A 16,362-nucleotide genomic window follows, 5' to 3' on the forward strand; every position below is an offset into this window, starting at 1 on the left:
ACAGTAAAGTGTGGAAAAGCATGTTACTTTAAGCAGACCAAGTAGTGACTGCCCTTTTTTTTTTTAAACAAAAAAACATTCAAACTAGGCACTTTTACTTGGTAACATCAGGAAGCAGATAAAGTGCAGGTCAGGAAAGCCTATGGAATTCCATTCTCTTGAAGTATTCTCCTTCCAGTATTTTATAGTTTTTGTTGACAGCTAACGGGTAGAGGTAGTTGAGATAGTAGGGGAGATTAAAGAAAGGGATCAAGGTCGGAAAGTGGCACAGCTGGGAATTGAATCCTTGCCTCCAGGGCCAAAGGGTATTACAGCACTACCACGAGACCAGCCCCCAGGACAGCATATCTTTCAAAGAATTAAAATAAAATACATTTTATTTAACGTTTACGTCTTCTTAGCAACCAGAAGAACAACAGAGTCGATAACAACCAAAATATGATATCTTTCCCACGTCTCCATTTCGTCATAAAGTACATCTTTACCTGGTTGCATGACGTCTTCTCAACCAGAAAGTCAGTTGAAAACCAGAAAATTACAATTTTTGCCCACTGGGACATCTATTTGGGTCATAACAGGACAAATCCCCCCATTGCATACAGTATGCTGGCATTCTGTTCAGAAATGGAGTTGCAGGGACTGCAGTATTTACATATGGAATGTGTAGATAACCTTCACTGTGACCATAATACAGGGATTCCTGCAGGACAAACACAGGCGCAGGGTAGACAGGGTCAGGGTTGAGGTCAAACAGGTCAAACCAATATGTCTTTATCATCGAGCTAGGTTTACAGTGAGCTTATTAGTGAGTCTACAGTATGAGGCCTATATGGTTGTAATAATATATTTTAAAGATTAAACTTTGTAAATAAACTATTTTAACATGAAAACACTTACATACGCACTGAACAGTGATAGCAGACATGAACTATGAGTAGTACAATGCCTTTGATGCATTGTATGCCAACTATCAACGCAACCCTTGAGTTCTCTTCTATGATGAGACGGAAGACCTCAAGATTTTATCACTGTGACCTCTTCCCTTATATCTTCAAATGATACACACTTTCTTATCTCTTATGCAAACAGAAGTCAGACCCTTTGTACAGTGAGGAGCTGATCTCAGTCATTTTAATGCTGTGACATACATACAGTACTGCAACATAAGAATACAAAAAGGACTGTTACATGAAATTATAAAATCTAAAACAATATACAGAAACACAAGCAAATATTTTCATATTTTTCTTACGATAAGTTTATTAAAATAAAATAAAAAGAATGCCCGTTGGTAGACGATGAATGAGTGGTTCCCTTTTGTTTGTGTGGGCGGGACCGAGTTTGTCTGGCAGCTGGTGGGTGTGGTCTCTAATCAGATCTGGGGGGAGGGGACAGTGAGGAGGCCCGTGGGCTTCATCTTGTTGATGCCTCCATCCAGGGTGGTCACCCGCGGGTAGTTTACCTTCACCAGGTGGGTTGCGAACTGGAGGGGGGGACAACAAGACCAAGGCAAACCATTAACAACATGGAGGAACATTTACCAAACTGGAGGGGAGGACAACAAGACCAAGGCAGACCATTAACAACATGGAGGAACATTTACCCAACTGGAGGGGGGACAACAAGACCAAGGCAAACCATTAACAACATGGAGGAACATTTACCAAACTGGAGGGGAGGGAGGACAACAAGACCAAGGCAAACCATTGACATGGAACATTTACCACAACATTCGACAAAGTAGCGACTGTAAGGTGCAGGAAGAAGAGCATGTACTGAAGGAGGAGGTCTCTGCGTACTTAGAGAACATGCAGTTGTCTAGTTTCTGCAATGTGCATCTGATACAGGCCCGGATGTAGGTATCATCTGATACAGGCCCGGATGTAGGTATCATCTGATACAGGCCCGGATGTAGGTATCATCTGATACAGGCCCGGATGTAGGTATCATCTGATACAGGCCCGGATGTAGGTATCATCTGATACAGGCCCTGATGTAGGTATCATCTGATACAGGCCCTGATGTAGGTATCATCTGATACAGGCCCTGATGTAGGTTTCATCTCATACAGGCCCGGATGTAGGTATCATCTGATACAGGCCGTGATGTAGGTATCATCTGATACAGGCCCGGATGTAGGTATCATCTGATACAGGCCGTGATGTAGGTATCATCTGATACAGGCCGTGATGTAGGTATCATCTGATACAGGCCCGGATGTAGGCATCATCTGATACAGGCCCTGATGTAGGTATCATCTGATACAGGCCCTTATCTAGGTATCGTCTGATACAGGCCCGGATGTAGGCATCATCTGATACAGGCCCTGATGTAGGTATCGTCTGATACAGGCCCTGATGTAGGTAAGGGTGAAACTTGTTTCTTCAACATAATAAAGAGCAACACTGTGTTGAAAATATGATATAATAACCCAGAACTGGAGCCCGATGCAACTGGTGTTGCTCACCACATCTATGGCATCACATCTGGGGAATTAAATTGTTCCCAGACTCTGGTTACAGTAGTTTAGGTGGTCTGCAACACATCCAGTCTTGTCCAGTTGTCTACAGTAGGTACAGTATCTAGTGTAGCTCAAGGACAACCTCCAAATTCTTTCAAATAACACAGACGATTCTACTGTGGTGTTTGCATTAGCAAGTTGAATTTGTTTGCTAGCGTTGATCAATGGCTTAGAAGAACAAACATGGCACAGACTAACAAGCAAGGTGAAGTAGTAACCAAACATCACACCTTGGAGTATAACATTACAGCCAAAACACTGGAATTGTTTCAGGGAAGTGCACTGCTTGGTAAATAATGAAAGATACATTAATGTCTGGCCTTGACGTCACAGAGACCCGAGGATGCCGTTAACATTTAGAAACAGCCCCTGGCCCTGTATCAATAGGACAGGGACGGAGCAAAAACACGCTGTGCATTAACAACCTTTCTTTACAATTGCTAAAAGAGCCTATACTTATTCCAATAAGTGGATCAAATATGAGAAGATGTGGACATATGAGACGGTTCTATTCCACCAATAAAGCTATGTTTAGAGGTTTCTGTGCACTATATATATGGAACAGGGTGGCATTTCAGACCAACTGGACCAGCTGGCGTTCTGTGTAACTGAGACATCAAAGACAGTGCTGATTGAACCAAATAATGAAAAACAGATATTATATTCCGGAATGGCCTTCTAGCCAATCGGAAACGAGTATTCAACAATGCTGTGGTATAAACATCTCTATTATGACATGTCTCTATGGGTGGAACATCGTATTTCTGTGTTCTTCACTCCTGAGGCTAGGTAGCAGCAGGCTTGTGTCTCTGTATATATAAACTGTTATATTTACAGTCATGTTTTATGCATGTTCTGATTGTAAATAGACTTTTCAGTCGTGGTTAATATAGCCGACAGCTATATATTTTATTACTTTACTAGTGTAGGCTAACGTAACGTTAAATCAATGAGCCTCCACACAGTCAGTTAGTGCGGGAACGTGATCATAGCACCCAAGATTGAGCTACAACTGGCTAGGCAGTTGGTAGGCTAAATCCTGCCTGTTACTGCTGTTCCTAAAACCATTGACATATGTTAGCCTACTGTAACCACACAGAGTGTGTGTGTGTGTGTAAGGTTGGGCGATTGTGTACAAGCCTACATCCGATTGCGCCCCATAGCGATCCTCGATCACTATTGGTGTGTCTTTCTCATGGCTACCCATGTATTTCCATGGAAATATAACTTTTATTTGGAAAGTAATAAATGTATAGATATTTTTTAAAAGCATTCATGATTTGCATGAATGTAATATACTAACTATTACTCTTGTTAAAAATATGAAATGGTAATACGTTGAGGTGAAGAGCACATTATGACTTGTTTAGGACTCGAAACTCAAAGTTTAGGACTTGAGACTTGACTTGTTACTTGACGGTCTTGACATGAGACTTGACTCAGACTTGCCTGTCTTGACTTGGGACTTGAGTGCCAAGACTTGAGACTTACTTGTGACTTGTAAAACAATGACTTGGTCCCACCTCTGCGTAGCACACTTATTTTGACCAGAACCCTATGGGAATATGGTGCCATTTTGAATTCACCCATAGACTGGGAGCGAAGGCGCACCCGGTAGTAAACAAACATTCATCACTAATGCATTAGGTTCTGTGGACCTTGCAGTCCTTCTACAAACAGTATTTCACACACACGTTTGCCTGCCAGGTCAAAACACATTTCTGACGGCTACATCTTCCATCTTCTCGACCAGAATGAATCGCAGGCGCTTTACTTCCCTCACCACTTATGTTACACACACACACACACACACACACACACACACACACACACACACACACACACTAACCTTGTGGGGACAACATTCAGTCCCATTCAAAATCTTATTTTCCCTAAACCCTAACCCGTACTCTTACCCTAACCCAAAAACCTAACCCTAGCTCCTAACCCTGAACATAATTCTAAACCTAACACTAATTCTAACCTTAACCCTAAACCCCATAGAAATAGCATTTGACCTCGTGGGAACAAACAAAATGTCCCCAGTTAGTCAACTTTGTGTTTGTTACTATTCTTGTGGGGACTTCACACACACAGTATGAACCCACACGCACACACAGAATCAATTTCTTAAATATCCTCAAACTAGACTGTCACAGACTTCATCTGAAATCTCCAAATGAGAAAAGAGCTGCCGTCCAGCCTCAGGGCAGATTATTTGGGATGGAAAGGGCAAGCAAACAGTCCATTCATTAAGAAAAACCTCATTCGGCAGCCAGAGCGAGAGAGCGAGAGATATTTAGGCCAATATCCATTAATAATAGTAATAATAATAAAATAAAGAGCAATTAAGTTTTGGAAACATCTAAAATACAGTGACCCCTTCTTATATCATTACCAAGCCCTGCAATGCCAAGAGCTGAGCAAAGAAAAGAGTCCCCTCATCCAGCTGGTCCTGGGGCTGAGTTCACAAACATTTTCTACTAACACAGTGAAGCCTCAGGACCAGAACATCCAATAAATCAGAATAAACCAAAGAACACAGTCAAAACTACATCGCTTATTGGGAAACACAAGCACAAAGCAAAATGCAGTGCCATTTGGCCCTAAATCGACAGTACACCGTGGCTAAATATTTGACCATGGTTACTGATCAAAACCTTAGAAAAACCTTGACAAAAGTACAGGCTCAGTGTGAACAGCCTTGCCATTGAGAAGGGTAGACACAGGAATATCTGGCTCCCTGTAGAGGAAAGGCTGTGCAACCACTGCAACACAACAGAACCTGAGAGAGAGCTGCATTTCCTGACAAAATGTAAAAAATATAAAACAATTAGAGAGAGTGTGTCATTTCCCCAAATTTGAAACCCTTATTCAAGGTTTCAAAGATCACTCTGATGAGAATAGGCTACCCGTCCTGTTGGGGGAAGACGCAGAGAGCTGTGGGTTGGCAGCACACTACATTGCTGGCTGCCATAAGATGAGGGACAGTGTCTGACAGACCAACCAACCTGCAAATGTCCTCTACTGTATGCTTATTGTTATTGTTCAATGTATGGTTATTTTAACCCTTGATTATTGTTGTCCTGTTGACAATATTGATTTTTTATTATGTTAATATTGTAAATCTCCAAAGTAAACGTTTGGCAATATGTACATTGTTACGTCATGCCAATAAAGCAAATTGAATTGAATTGAGAGAGAGACGGTAGAGAGAGAGACAGAGACAGAGAGAAAAAGACTGAAAGAGAGAAAGGAAGAGAGAAAGAAAGATATGTAGAGAGAGGGAGGATAAGTAAAAGAGATTGAGGAAAAGGGAGCGAGAGAGGGGGAGAGGAAAAGGGAACGAGAGCGAAAGAGTTTGAATCAGAGAGCAAGAGAGAGGGAAACTCACAACACCGAGACTGCCGTAGCACACACATTCTACGAAAGCATTTAAGCGAGGCTCCAAACAGGACAGTCCAAAGCTCCCTCCCTTTAATCCTGTCGTGATGCCCGAGAAACCAGTAACCGTGCAGTAATCACTCTGCTCAAAGCCGACGGTAAGTCTGTGACTAAGGCACACACAACATCCATGCGTGGTTAAATCCCAAATGAATACACCGCCGAGGTAAAGGACAAAAAAAGAGAGATGGATACAAAGAGGAAGGGAAGGTTATGAAGGAGGAGAGTTTGCCTTTCACGCTATCCAGGTGGATGTGGGCTCTGGTGGGGGAAGATAAGACGACAGGAAATGGAGTGAGGAGGTAGGAGTACAGTGGAAGTGGCGTCAGGTAGACAGGGCCACTCAGTAGGGCCTTCATCTAGAGTAACAAGGCCATATTCCTGTGTATCCGTCTGTAGCACTGGGCTTTATCCTCCCTGCTCTGCAAATTGACTGAGACATCTAAGAGCTACTGTGAGGCAGAGTCTCACAACAGACGTCGTTGTGCCAAAATATGTATTCCGTTGTGGGATGAGGCTTTATCCACTTGTTAGGATCATCAATATAGCGGTATGAGTTGTTGAGCTGTGTCTACTTTGCTGTTCTCTGCTTGCTGTTGTCATGACCTGGTCCTCTTTGGGTATAGCGAGTACCCTCCCCCTCTCTCTTCCCACCTCTCTCTCCCACCTACCAAGGCTCTGTTATCTCAGGTTGTAAATTCCATGAGGAGACTCTCTTCCCCCCGGCCATGCGGTATAGAGAGAGGGTTCACAGTAGAACAAAGGAACTTCTTCTACCTCACAGAACTTGAGAACTGAACAATATCCATGTTTTGGTCGGTGGAGAATTCAGCTACGACCGGTCCATTTTGTCTAATGTTTGTGACCTCATGAGAGACAATACAGCCACATTATCATAACTCTGTTTACACAAGAGTCTCCGTTATGAGATTTGCATCTAATTATTGTATAAAATGAATGAGTAAGGATGAAACTATTTGTGAAATTATGTAATGTGATTTTAAACTGTTTAATGAAAGAAAATCCAATTCCCTTTTATTGTTTAACTAAGTCATTGGCCCGCTCCATGAGCACAGACATTGATCTGGCATCATGGGACAGCCTCTTCTGCTGTTCCGAATAAAACCCCCACCTAGAGAAATCATCTTCAGACCATGTGTACCTCGAGCATCGAAGGGGCTAAGGTTTGAGTAGAGACCACAAAAACCACAGGATAAGCTAGGGTTGTAATGGTTGCTGAATTCTTAACCATACCACGTGGCTAAACTCTGAGACTATCGATCCGACAGAAAAAGAGAAAATCTTTGATACTAATTACTAGTCTGCAGCTAAAAGTTATGTCGACCTGAAATGCGAAGACCGACAACCGCCGAAACATATATTCTATAAGAACATTTCTGAATATGCCTCTGAAGTATCCATTCTAACCAAAGACTCCAGGGACGCAGAGAGAATCTCGGATGAACTTTCCAACAGAAAAGGACGATTCCAACAGAGATCACGACACACTGAGCGTATATATATATATATATATATATATATATATATATATATATATATATATATATATATATATATATAGTCAGTCCGGGGTGTATGTGGTATTTCTTCTAAATGGATTACTCTACCCCCTGTCAGTCTGCCTGCCTGCCTGTCACTAGCTCTGTTTGTTACCATCTCTATCAGTCTGTCTCACTGGTCTGGTCTCTCTTTTACAGGAGGTCAGATACACAGTCAACACAGAGCGTTTGGTAAGTATCTGGTTCACAGGCTAAGTTCATTCAGGTTGCCCATTCATTTCAATATGAATACATGTCTTACTTACTGCAGAGTAAGTATGGTCTCTCACCTTTTCAAACTGGTCATTAACAGCTACAAAAAGGGGATGATGGCCGCTAGACTAGAGGTTGACCGATTAATTGGAATGTCCGATTAATTAGGGCCGATTTCAAGTTTTCAAAAACAATCGGTAATCGGCATTTTTGGACACCGATCATGGCCGATTACATTGCACTCCACGAGGAGACAGCGTGGCAGGCTGACTACCTGTTATGCGAGTGCAGCAAGGAGCCACAGTAAGGTGCTAGCTAGCATTAAACGTATCTTATAAAAAACTATCAATCTTAACATAATCACTTGTTAACTACACATGGTTGATGATATTACTAGTTTATCTAGCCTGTCCTGTGTTGCATATAATCGATGAGGTGCCTGTTAATTTATCATTGAATCACAGCCTACTTCGCCAAACGGGTGATTTAACAAGCGCATTCGCGAAAAAAAGCACTGTCGTTGCACCAATGTGTACCTAACCATAAACATCAACGCCTTTCTTAAAATCAATACACAAGTATATATTTTTAAACCTGCATATTTAGTTAATATTGCCTGCTAACATGAATTTCTTTTAACTAGGGAAATTGTGTCACTTCTCTTGCGTTCTGTGCAACAGAGTCAGGGTATATGCAGCAGTTTGGGCCGCCTGGCTCGTTGCGAACTGTGTGAAGACTATTTCTTCCTAACAAAGACAGCCAACTTCGCCAAACGGGGGGATGATTTAACAAAAGCGCATTTGCGAAAAAAAGCACAATCGTTGCACGAATGTACCTAACCATAAACATCAATGCCTTTCTTAAAATCAATACACAGAAGTATATTTTTTTAAACCTGCATATTTAGTTCAAAGAAATTCATGTTAGCAGGCAATATTAAACTAGGGAAATTGTGTCACTTCTCTTGCGTTCATTGCACGCAGAGTCAGGGTATATGCAACAGTTTTGGCCGCCTGGCTCGTTGCGAACTATTTTGCCAGAATTTTATGTAATTATGACATAACATTGAAGGCTGTGCAACGTAACAGCAATATTTAAACTTATGGATGCCACCCGTTTGATAAAATACAGAACGGTTCCGTATTTCACTGAAAGAATAAACGTTTTGTTTGACCATATTAATGACCTAAGGCTCGTATTTCTGTGTGTTATTATATTATAATTAAGTCTATGATTTGATAGAGCAGTCTGACTGAGCAGTGGTAGGCAGCAGCAGGCTCGTAAGCATTCATTCAAACAGCGCTTTACTGCGTTTGCCAGCAGCTCTACGCAATGCTTCAAGCAATCCGCTGTTTATGACTTCAAGTCTATCAACTCCCGAGATTAGCATTGCCAGCCTAAAGTACCTATTAGAACATCCAATAGTCAAAGGTATATGAAATACAAATGGTATAGAGAGAAATAGTCCTATAATAACTACAACCTAAAACTTCTTGCCTGGGAATATTGAAGACTCATGTTAAAAGGAATCACCAGCTTTCATATGTTCTGAGCAAGGAACTTAAACATGAGCTTTATTACATGGCACATATTGCACTTTTACTTTCTTCTCCAACACTTTGTTTTTGCATTATTTAAACCAAATTGAACATGTTTCATTATTTATTTGAGAATAAATAGATTTTATTGATGTATTCTATTAAGTTAAAATAAAAGTGTTCATTGTTCATTCAGTATTGTTGTAATTGTCATTATTACAAATACTTATATAAAAATCGTCCGATTAATCGGTAGCGGGTTTTTGGCCCCCAAATAATCGGTATCGGCGTTGAAAAATCCTAAAATCGGTCGACCTCTATGCTAGACCCCACAAATAATTAACTCATTCTCTCTTTTTGGAAGTACATACCGGCCGTAACGGAAGAAAATGAAGAAGAAACTTCATATTTGGTGACCAACAAACATATTTTGACATAACGCTTGCAGAGCTGGTTAATGGTTGTTTGAATCGGAGCTTTCTGGGTGTTAGAGGTCTCTAATGCACAGATACTGGTTCATGTGACGCTGTGCACTGACCTAAGGAGTTATGACATCCCAGATATCCCCTCTTAAAGCCCTCTGATCACTGTGTGGATCTGAGAGGATCCGATCAGAACTATACCCCCTGAACTGGGGCTTCCAACTGGGGCTTCCCAGGCAAGAAGGCCAACCTTTGAAGGAGGCCAACTGTCATCTTTGGGCCAAATGCCAAGAACAGATGCAAGGTGATGCAACAGAATGCCACATGAATCATATCTAAACCTGCAGTACATGTAGCCTAATACATTGTTCATAATAAGGAGTTCAGGTGTACTATTCTGATTTGATGGATTATACTGAGGTGAATGAAACTATATATGGATTATAGCGAGGGAAATTAAACTAAAGATGGATTATAGCGAGGGGAATTAAACTAAAGATGGATTATACCGAGGGGAATTAAAGATGGATTATACCGAGGGGAATTAAAGTAAAGATGGATTATACCGAGGGGAATTAAACTAAATATGGATTATACCGAGGGGAATTAAAGTAAAGATGGATTATACCGAGGGGAATTAAAGTAAAGATGCTGTCTATGTACATGAGGTTTGAGAAGCAATTGGGATCTATAAGAAATACATATGAATATCAAAAACCCATTACAGTAAGAATGGTCATTTATAGCAATGTGACTATCAATTATTATTCCATACAGCGAAAAACAGAACCAAATCATACTTTTATGCTTCATTTGGGAAAATGGTGATGCACTTTAATTACAGTTCACAAATATGCTGAGAAGACAGCAAGTAGCTTTGCCCCAGAAACAGCTGAAGCATGCAGCATAGACGAGGTGAACTGATTTCAGTGGGGAAAACACAAGCTGGACTCTTGTCTGATTGAACAATCCATAACTTCTGTATGACTTAGAGTGGAGGTCTGTGGAGGAACGGAATATGAGCCTAATTGAATCCTAAACAGTCTGGCTTGTTGAACTTGCAGGTGGAATAAATTAAATTGCACATTGTGCAAGTTAACCATCCTAGCTGTAGACATAGTGTGTGTGTGTGTGTGTGTGTGTGTGGTGTGTGTGTGTGTGTGTGTGTGTGTGTGTGTGTGTGTGTGTGTGTGTGTGTGTGTGTGTGTGTGTGTGTATGTGTGTAGGGTGCACATGCATACATGTGTGTTTGAGTGTGTGCAGATGCATGCACTTGTGAATCAGGGCTCCCTTGTAAAAGAGAAATTGGTCTCAATGGGACTTTCCTGCATGAATAAAGGTTCAATGTGTGTGCATTTGCATTCATGCATGCATGTCTGTGTATCCCTAAACGCGTGTGTGTGTTCTCTCACCATGGCGGCGCTCTTCATGGCGTGGCTGATGACCACGATGACACGTCCCCTGAAGCTCTGGAGGGTGCCGGTGGCGGGACACTGCACCAGCTCCCCGTCCGGAGAGAACGCCGTGCTGTAGGGGATGCTGATGCTGCCCGAGATGTGGCCTCTGCCGAAGCTGAACACCCTGGGTTAAGGGGCAACGCTTTAAAATGTACACCAGTCTATGTACAGTGTCAATGTCCTCAATAAGTTAGGGTGACCAATAAGTAATTAGAAGAGGGCCATACATGCTTATGTCAAACACTGCATTATAACCATAGCCGTGGGAAGTGGTTTCGGGGTAGGGGTGCTGTGATTTTCTTCCATGGGGGGGATTTTTTTGGTTTGCCCGTGCTGCAGACGGCTATATTGGTCCGCTAATACAGGACTATTAAAAGGCCCAGTGCATTACTTTTGTGATTTATTTTTATTACGATATTTCACGGGGTGCTGCAGCACCCTCGGCACCCCTACTTCCCGCAGCTATGATTATAACCACATCATAATTCCTTCATTAAGTCTATTAGCATTCAGTAGTGATACCGTGAGCTCCATAATGGTGTTTAAATCCCTGCATACCACTACGGGTATGAACGTCTGTATAGTGCTGTTCAGCTAAACTGTTACCTAATTTCACAAGTTCACTTTTAACTTCTTGAAGGTTCTGCAAGTGTTTTACATGTATCCTGTGCACTAATGTTTTTCATAAATAATGTTGATTCAATGTACAATTTTATGGCAACCAGCAGCAATAAGATTGTGAGTTTTTTAAAAAATTATGTTGTTGAGCGAACTCAACAAAAACTTTGTGTGTGGAAAATTTTGTTGAAAAAACTCACAATCGCATTACAGCTGGTTGCCTTACAATTGTATGTCAAATCATTATATATATATATTTTTTTACAGTTTGGGGACAGGGAGACAGAAACTGTTTCCAATCCCTCATCCTGATAAAAGTCCGTTTAACACTGCTGCAGTAATTGAACATGACAGAGTGGAGGGAAATGTCCCACAGCTTCACTGTTATGGGCCTAAAACCGTGCAACTGGATATGATTTGGGGCTCTGACACGGTGATGAATCTCAGGCTCTGAATGCGGTCAGGCTCCGAATGCGGTCGGTTCAAATTTACAGGGCAATACATCTCCAGGCCATGTGTTCACAAAGTCTGTCTATTATAAAATACAGGGATCTACAGTGGACTAGGCCTGTCGAGGGCTAGCTAATACACCAACGCCATGGTAGCTTGCTTGCTCCAATCAGATTCATTGCAGACATCACTTAAAATGTCTGTGCGCAATTGGGTGTAAATATGCTTGATGTCCACAATATGGAAAATTACTGAAAGTGATGCTAAAGAAATCTTTAAATTTAAAATTTCTCCACCTCTGTTTAGTCATGCATATTGAATACTACAAGACAATACAAGATCACTGATTAAAAAATATCTTCTGGGGAAGTGCAATCATGGACACAAAACACTAAACAGTGCATCACACCCCCCCCCCGAATGTAATAATTTAATGTGTGCATGTCATTGTCTGTCTGAGGTGAACTTGACACAGGGGGTCTGTCTTGGTCTGTCAGCCTAACAGAGTCTACCAGAAGTTTCTATTATGAGACAGCAGCTGCTCTGGCTGCCAAAGACAGTCTCCAGAAATAGGAGGGAGGAGAAAGGAGGAGCAGAGTAAATACCACGAGCCAGGCAAATTAAAGTAATAACTCAATCTCGGGGTCAGGTGAATGGGAGGAGGACATGGAGGATGGGAACTGGAAGAGTGCTTAAATTGACATAATGAGGGGAAAGAAAGAAAACAAAAGACAATACGTCTGTTAAGCTCTGCTGAGTGCCAGGCAGCTCACGCTGAGGGAACAGTGTTAGCTATCTGCTGAGAGCCAAGCAGCTCACGCTGAGGGAACAGTGTTAGCTGAGTGCCAGGCAGCTCTCGGTGAGGGAACAGTGTTAGCTATCTGCTGAGAGCCAGGCAGCTCACGCTGAGGGAACAGTGTTAGCTATCTGCTGAGAGCCAAGCAGCTCACGCTGAGGGAACAGTGTTAGCTGAGTGCCAGGCAGCTCTCGGTGAGGGAACAGTGTTAGATATCTGCTGAGTGCCAGGCAGTTCGCGCTGAGGGAACAGTGTTAGCTATCTGCTGAGTGCCAGGCAGCTCACGCTGAGGGAACAGTGTTAGATATCTGCTGAGTGCCAGACAGCTCGCGCTGAGGTAACAGTGTTAGATATCTGCTGAGCGCCAGGCAGCTCGCGCTGAGGAAACAGTGTTAGCCATCTGCTGAGTGCCAGGTAGCTCGCGCTGAGGGAACAGTGTTAGCTATCTGCTGAGTACCAGGCAGCTCACGCTGAGGGAACAGTGTTAGATATCTGCTGAGTGCCAGGCAGCTCGCGCTGAGGTAACAGTGTTAGATATCTGCTGAGCGCCAGGCAGCTCGCGCTGAGGGAACAGTGTTAGCCATCTGCTGAGTGCCAGGTAGCTCGCGCTGAGGGAACAGTGTTAGCTATCTGCTGAGTGCCAGGCAGCTCGCGCTGAGGGAACAGTGTTAGCTGAGTGTCAGGCAGCTCGCGCTGAGGGAACAGTGTTAGATATCTGCTGAGTGCCAGGCAGCTCACGCTGAGGGAACAGTGTTAGCTGAGTGCCAGGCAGCTCGCGCTGAGGGAACAGTGTTAGCTATCTGCTGAGTGCCAGGCAGCTCGCGCTGAGGGAACAGTGTTAGCTATCTGCTGAGTGTCAGGCAGCTCACGCTGAGGGAACAGTGTTAGATATCTGCTGAGTGCCAGGCAGCTCGCGCTGAGGGAACAGTGTTAGCTGAGTGCCAGGCAGCTCGCGCTGAGGGAACAGTGTTAGCTATCTGCTGAGTGCCAGGCAGCTCGCGCTGAGGGAACAGTGTTAGATATCTGCTGAGTGCCAGGCATCTCGCGCTGACGGAACAGTGTTAGCTATCTGCTGAGTGCCAGGCAGCTCGCGCTGAGGGAACAGTGTTAGCCATCTGCTGAGTGCCAGGCAGCTCGCGCTGAGGGAACAGTGTTAGCTATCTGCTGAGTGCCAGGCAGCTCGCGCTGAGGGAACAGTGTTAGCTATCTGCTGAGAGCCAAGCAGCTCACGCTGAGGGAACAGTGTTAGCTATCTGCTGAGAGCCAAGCAGCTCGCGCTGAGGGAACAGTGTTAGCTATCTGCTGAGTGCCAGGCAGCTCGCGCTGAGGGAACAGTGTTAGCTATCTGCTGAGTGCCAGGCAGCTCGTGCTGAGGGAACAGTGTTAGCTATCTGCTGAGTGCCAGGCAGCTCACGCTGAGGGAACAGTGTTAGCTATCTGCTGAGTGCCAGGCAGCTCGCGCTGAGGGAACAGTGTTAGATATCTGCTGAAAGCCAAGCAGCTCGCGCTGAGGGAACAGTGAAAGATGTAATAATCATTCTCTGGCTTGCTCCGTTTACGAGTGTAGTTATCGACATTATTGCTACATAATTTTAAGACGAATGGTGCTCAACTGCTTTCCTGAAGCACTTTAGGCCACGTACTAAATTATTCCTGGGAAGAGAGAGGCCATTATACACACTGACATATTTCCCTTTAGTCGATTTAACTTAACATACTGAATCTTTGCTCTAGAACTCCTAAATGTAAGGTAGTCTACACAACTGTTGTTTAAAACAGCTGTGCACTAACTACTTAAAAAGGTAGTCTGAAATCTGGGACTCTGTTCAATTATCATTTACATTCTTGAATATATCCAGGCATGGAAACCGACCACTAGTAAAACACTGGATTGGTGTAATCAGTTGAATAACTTTGTGACCAACTGGAGACCCAACACTATTTTATCTCACAATCATCACAATGCAGGGTAGCCAGCTCTAAGTGGCCCAAATCCCTCTTTGTTATTCTGGGTCAGGAGCCCTGGGGACCGCTGTCTATCAGGACTCTATAGAATGGAGAGGACTTAGTCTGAGGGAGGACGGTTGCCAGGTATTCTACCACTAATCCCCCCCCCCCCCTGATTAATGGAGCTTTAACTCCCCCCTAAAACAATTATCATTCCACTGACCTCCGACAATGACTCTTGAGAGAGTGGCTCACTTTTAAGATGAAAGAGTATTGGTTACTTAGCGCTGGAAAGTCTACTCCTGATAAACTGAACAGCCGTCAGGGAAATAGAACTAAAAGAAAACAAACAGTCCATCTGTGCAGACAAACTGCGTTTTTGTTTTGTGATGTTGCACTTTTATGAATAGCCAAGATGGATTACTGGGTTATTGATTCTGGCAACCCGTTTTTAATCTAAGGGACTTATCAGGTGTATCCACGGGGGAGTGTGTGTGTGCGCTGAGTGTGTGTCAGGCTGTGTCATGCACACACACACACACACACACACACAATAATGAATCAATAATTGAGCCACACCGGCTGAGGGACCAAATCACATCCCACTTAAGGAGTCTGCCTTTTCTTTCCTCCAAGAAAGGTAAAGAAACGTAAATAAAAAATGTGTCTGGATAACTCTATGTAATTATAACCAGAGGTTAAGTTGGACTTCTAATCAGATCTAACCCCCTGCACATTCACATCTAACCCCCTGCACATTCACTGTCCTTATTTTCTTAGCACACTCTTATCCAGGGTAACTTTGTCCATTGGCTGTCAAATGTGCCAGACGTGTTCACACCCAGTGATAGGGCTGGAGGTTTTTCTAGAAGAATTACTTCAAGGACTTCAACAATGATACCTCGTACAAGGTCAATTCACAACCCAGGCAGTCTCACTTTAGTAATAGATTCCCATGACTGAACGGCAGATGAAAGCAGCTTCTCCAATCAGCAGAGCAAATTAGTCCATCTCACACTTCTGATATATGAATTTCAGAGGTATTCTCCACCCTGTAACAAAAAAGACCAAATGTTTTTCAGTTAACCCATAAACCTCCCATCCAGCGGAGGTTTTGTAACTTTAGCCCACACAAGTCGTTTTTGCTAGTAGGTGGCTAAGAGGTAGCTAACAGGATAGCAGGTGGCTAACAGGATAGCAGGTAGCTAACAGGATAGCAGGTAGCTAACAGGATAGCAGGTGGCTAACAGGATAGCAGGTGGCTAACATGAGGTGGCTAACATGAGGTGGCTAACATGAGGTGGCTAACATGAGGTGGCTAACATGAGGTGGCTAACATGAGGTGGCTAACATGAGGTGGCTAACATGAGGTGGCTAACATGAGGTGGCTAACATGA

The 16,362-nt window shown here is 43.2% G+C and overlaps 1 protein-coding gene across 1 annotated transcript in view; it reads right to left on the bottom strand.

Annotated features, from left to right (window-relative positions):
* Nucleotides 1–1,100: 1,100 nt before the first annotated feature.
* Nucleotides 1,101–16,362, bottom strand: part of LOC106610333 (TBC domain-containing protein kinase-like protein) — a 66,214-nt gene continuing 50,952 nt past the window's right edge. The window contains exons 25-26 of the mRNA XM_045716467.2: nt 11,110–11,269; nt 1,101–1,483 (exon numbers count right to left, since the gene is read on the bottom strand). Coding sequence (XP_045572423.2) covers nt 1,373–1,483; nt 11,110–11,269 — 271 coding nt within the window. The 3' untranslated portion in view covers nt 1,101–1,372. The remainder of the gene's footprint in view (nt 1,484–11,109; nt 11,270–16,362) is intronic.

The sequence above is a fragment of the Salmo salar genome, chromosome 04 (genome assembly GCF_965601325.2).
Source record: "Salmo salar chromosome 04, fSalSal1, whole genome shotgun sequence".
NCBI classification, from domain to species: domain Eukaryota; kingdom Metazoa; phylum Chordata; class Actinopteri; order Salmoniformes; family Salmonidae; genus Salmo; species Salmo salar.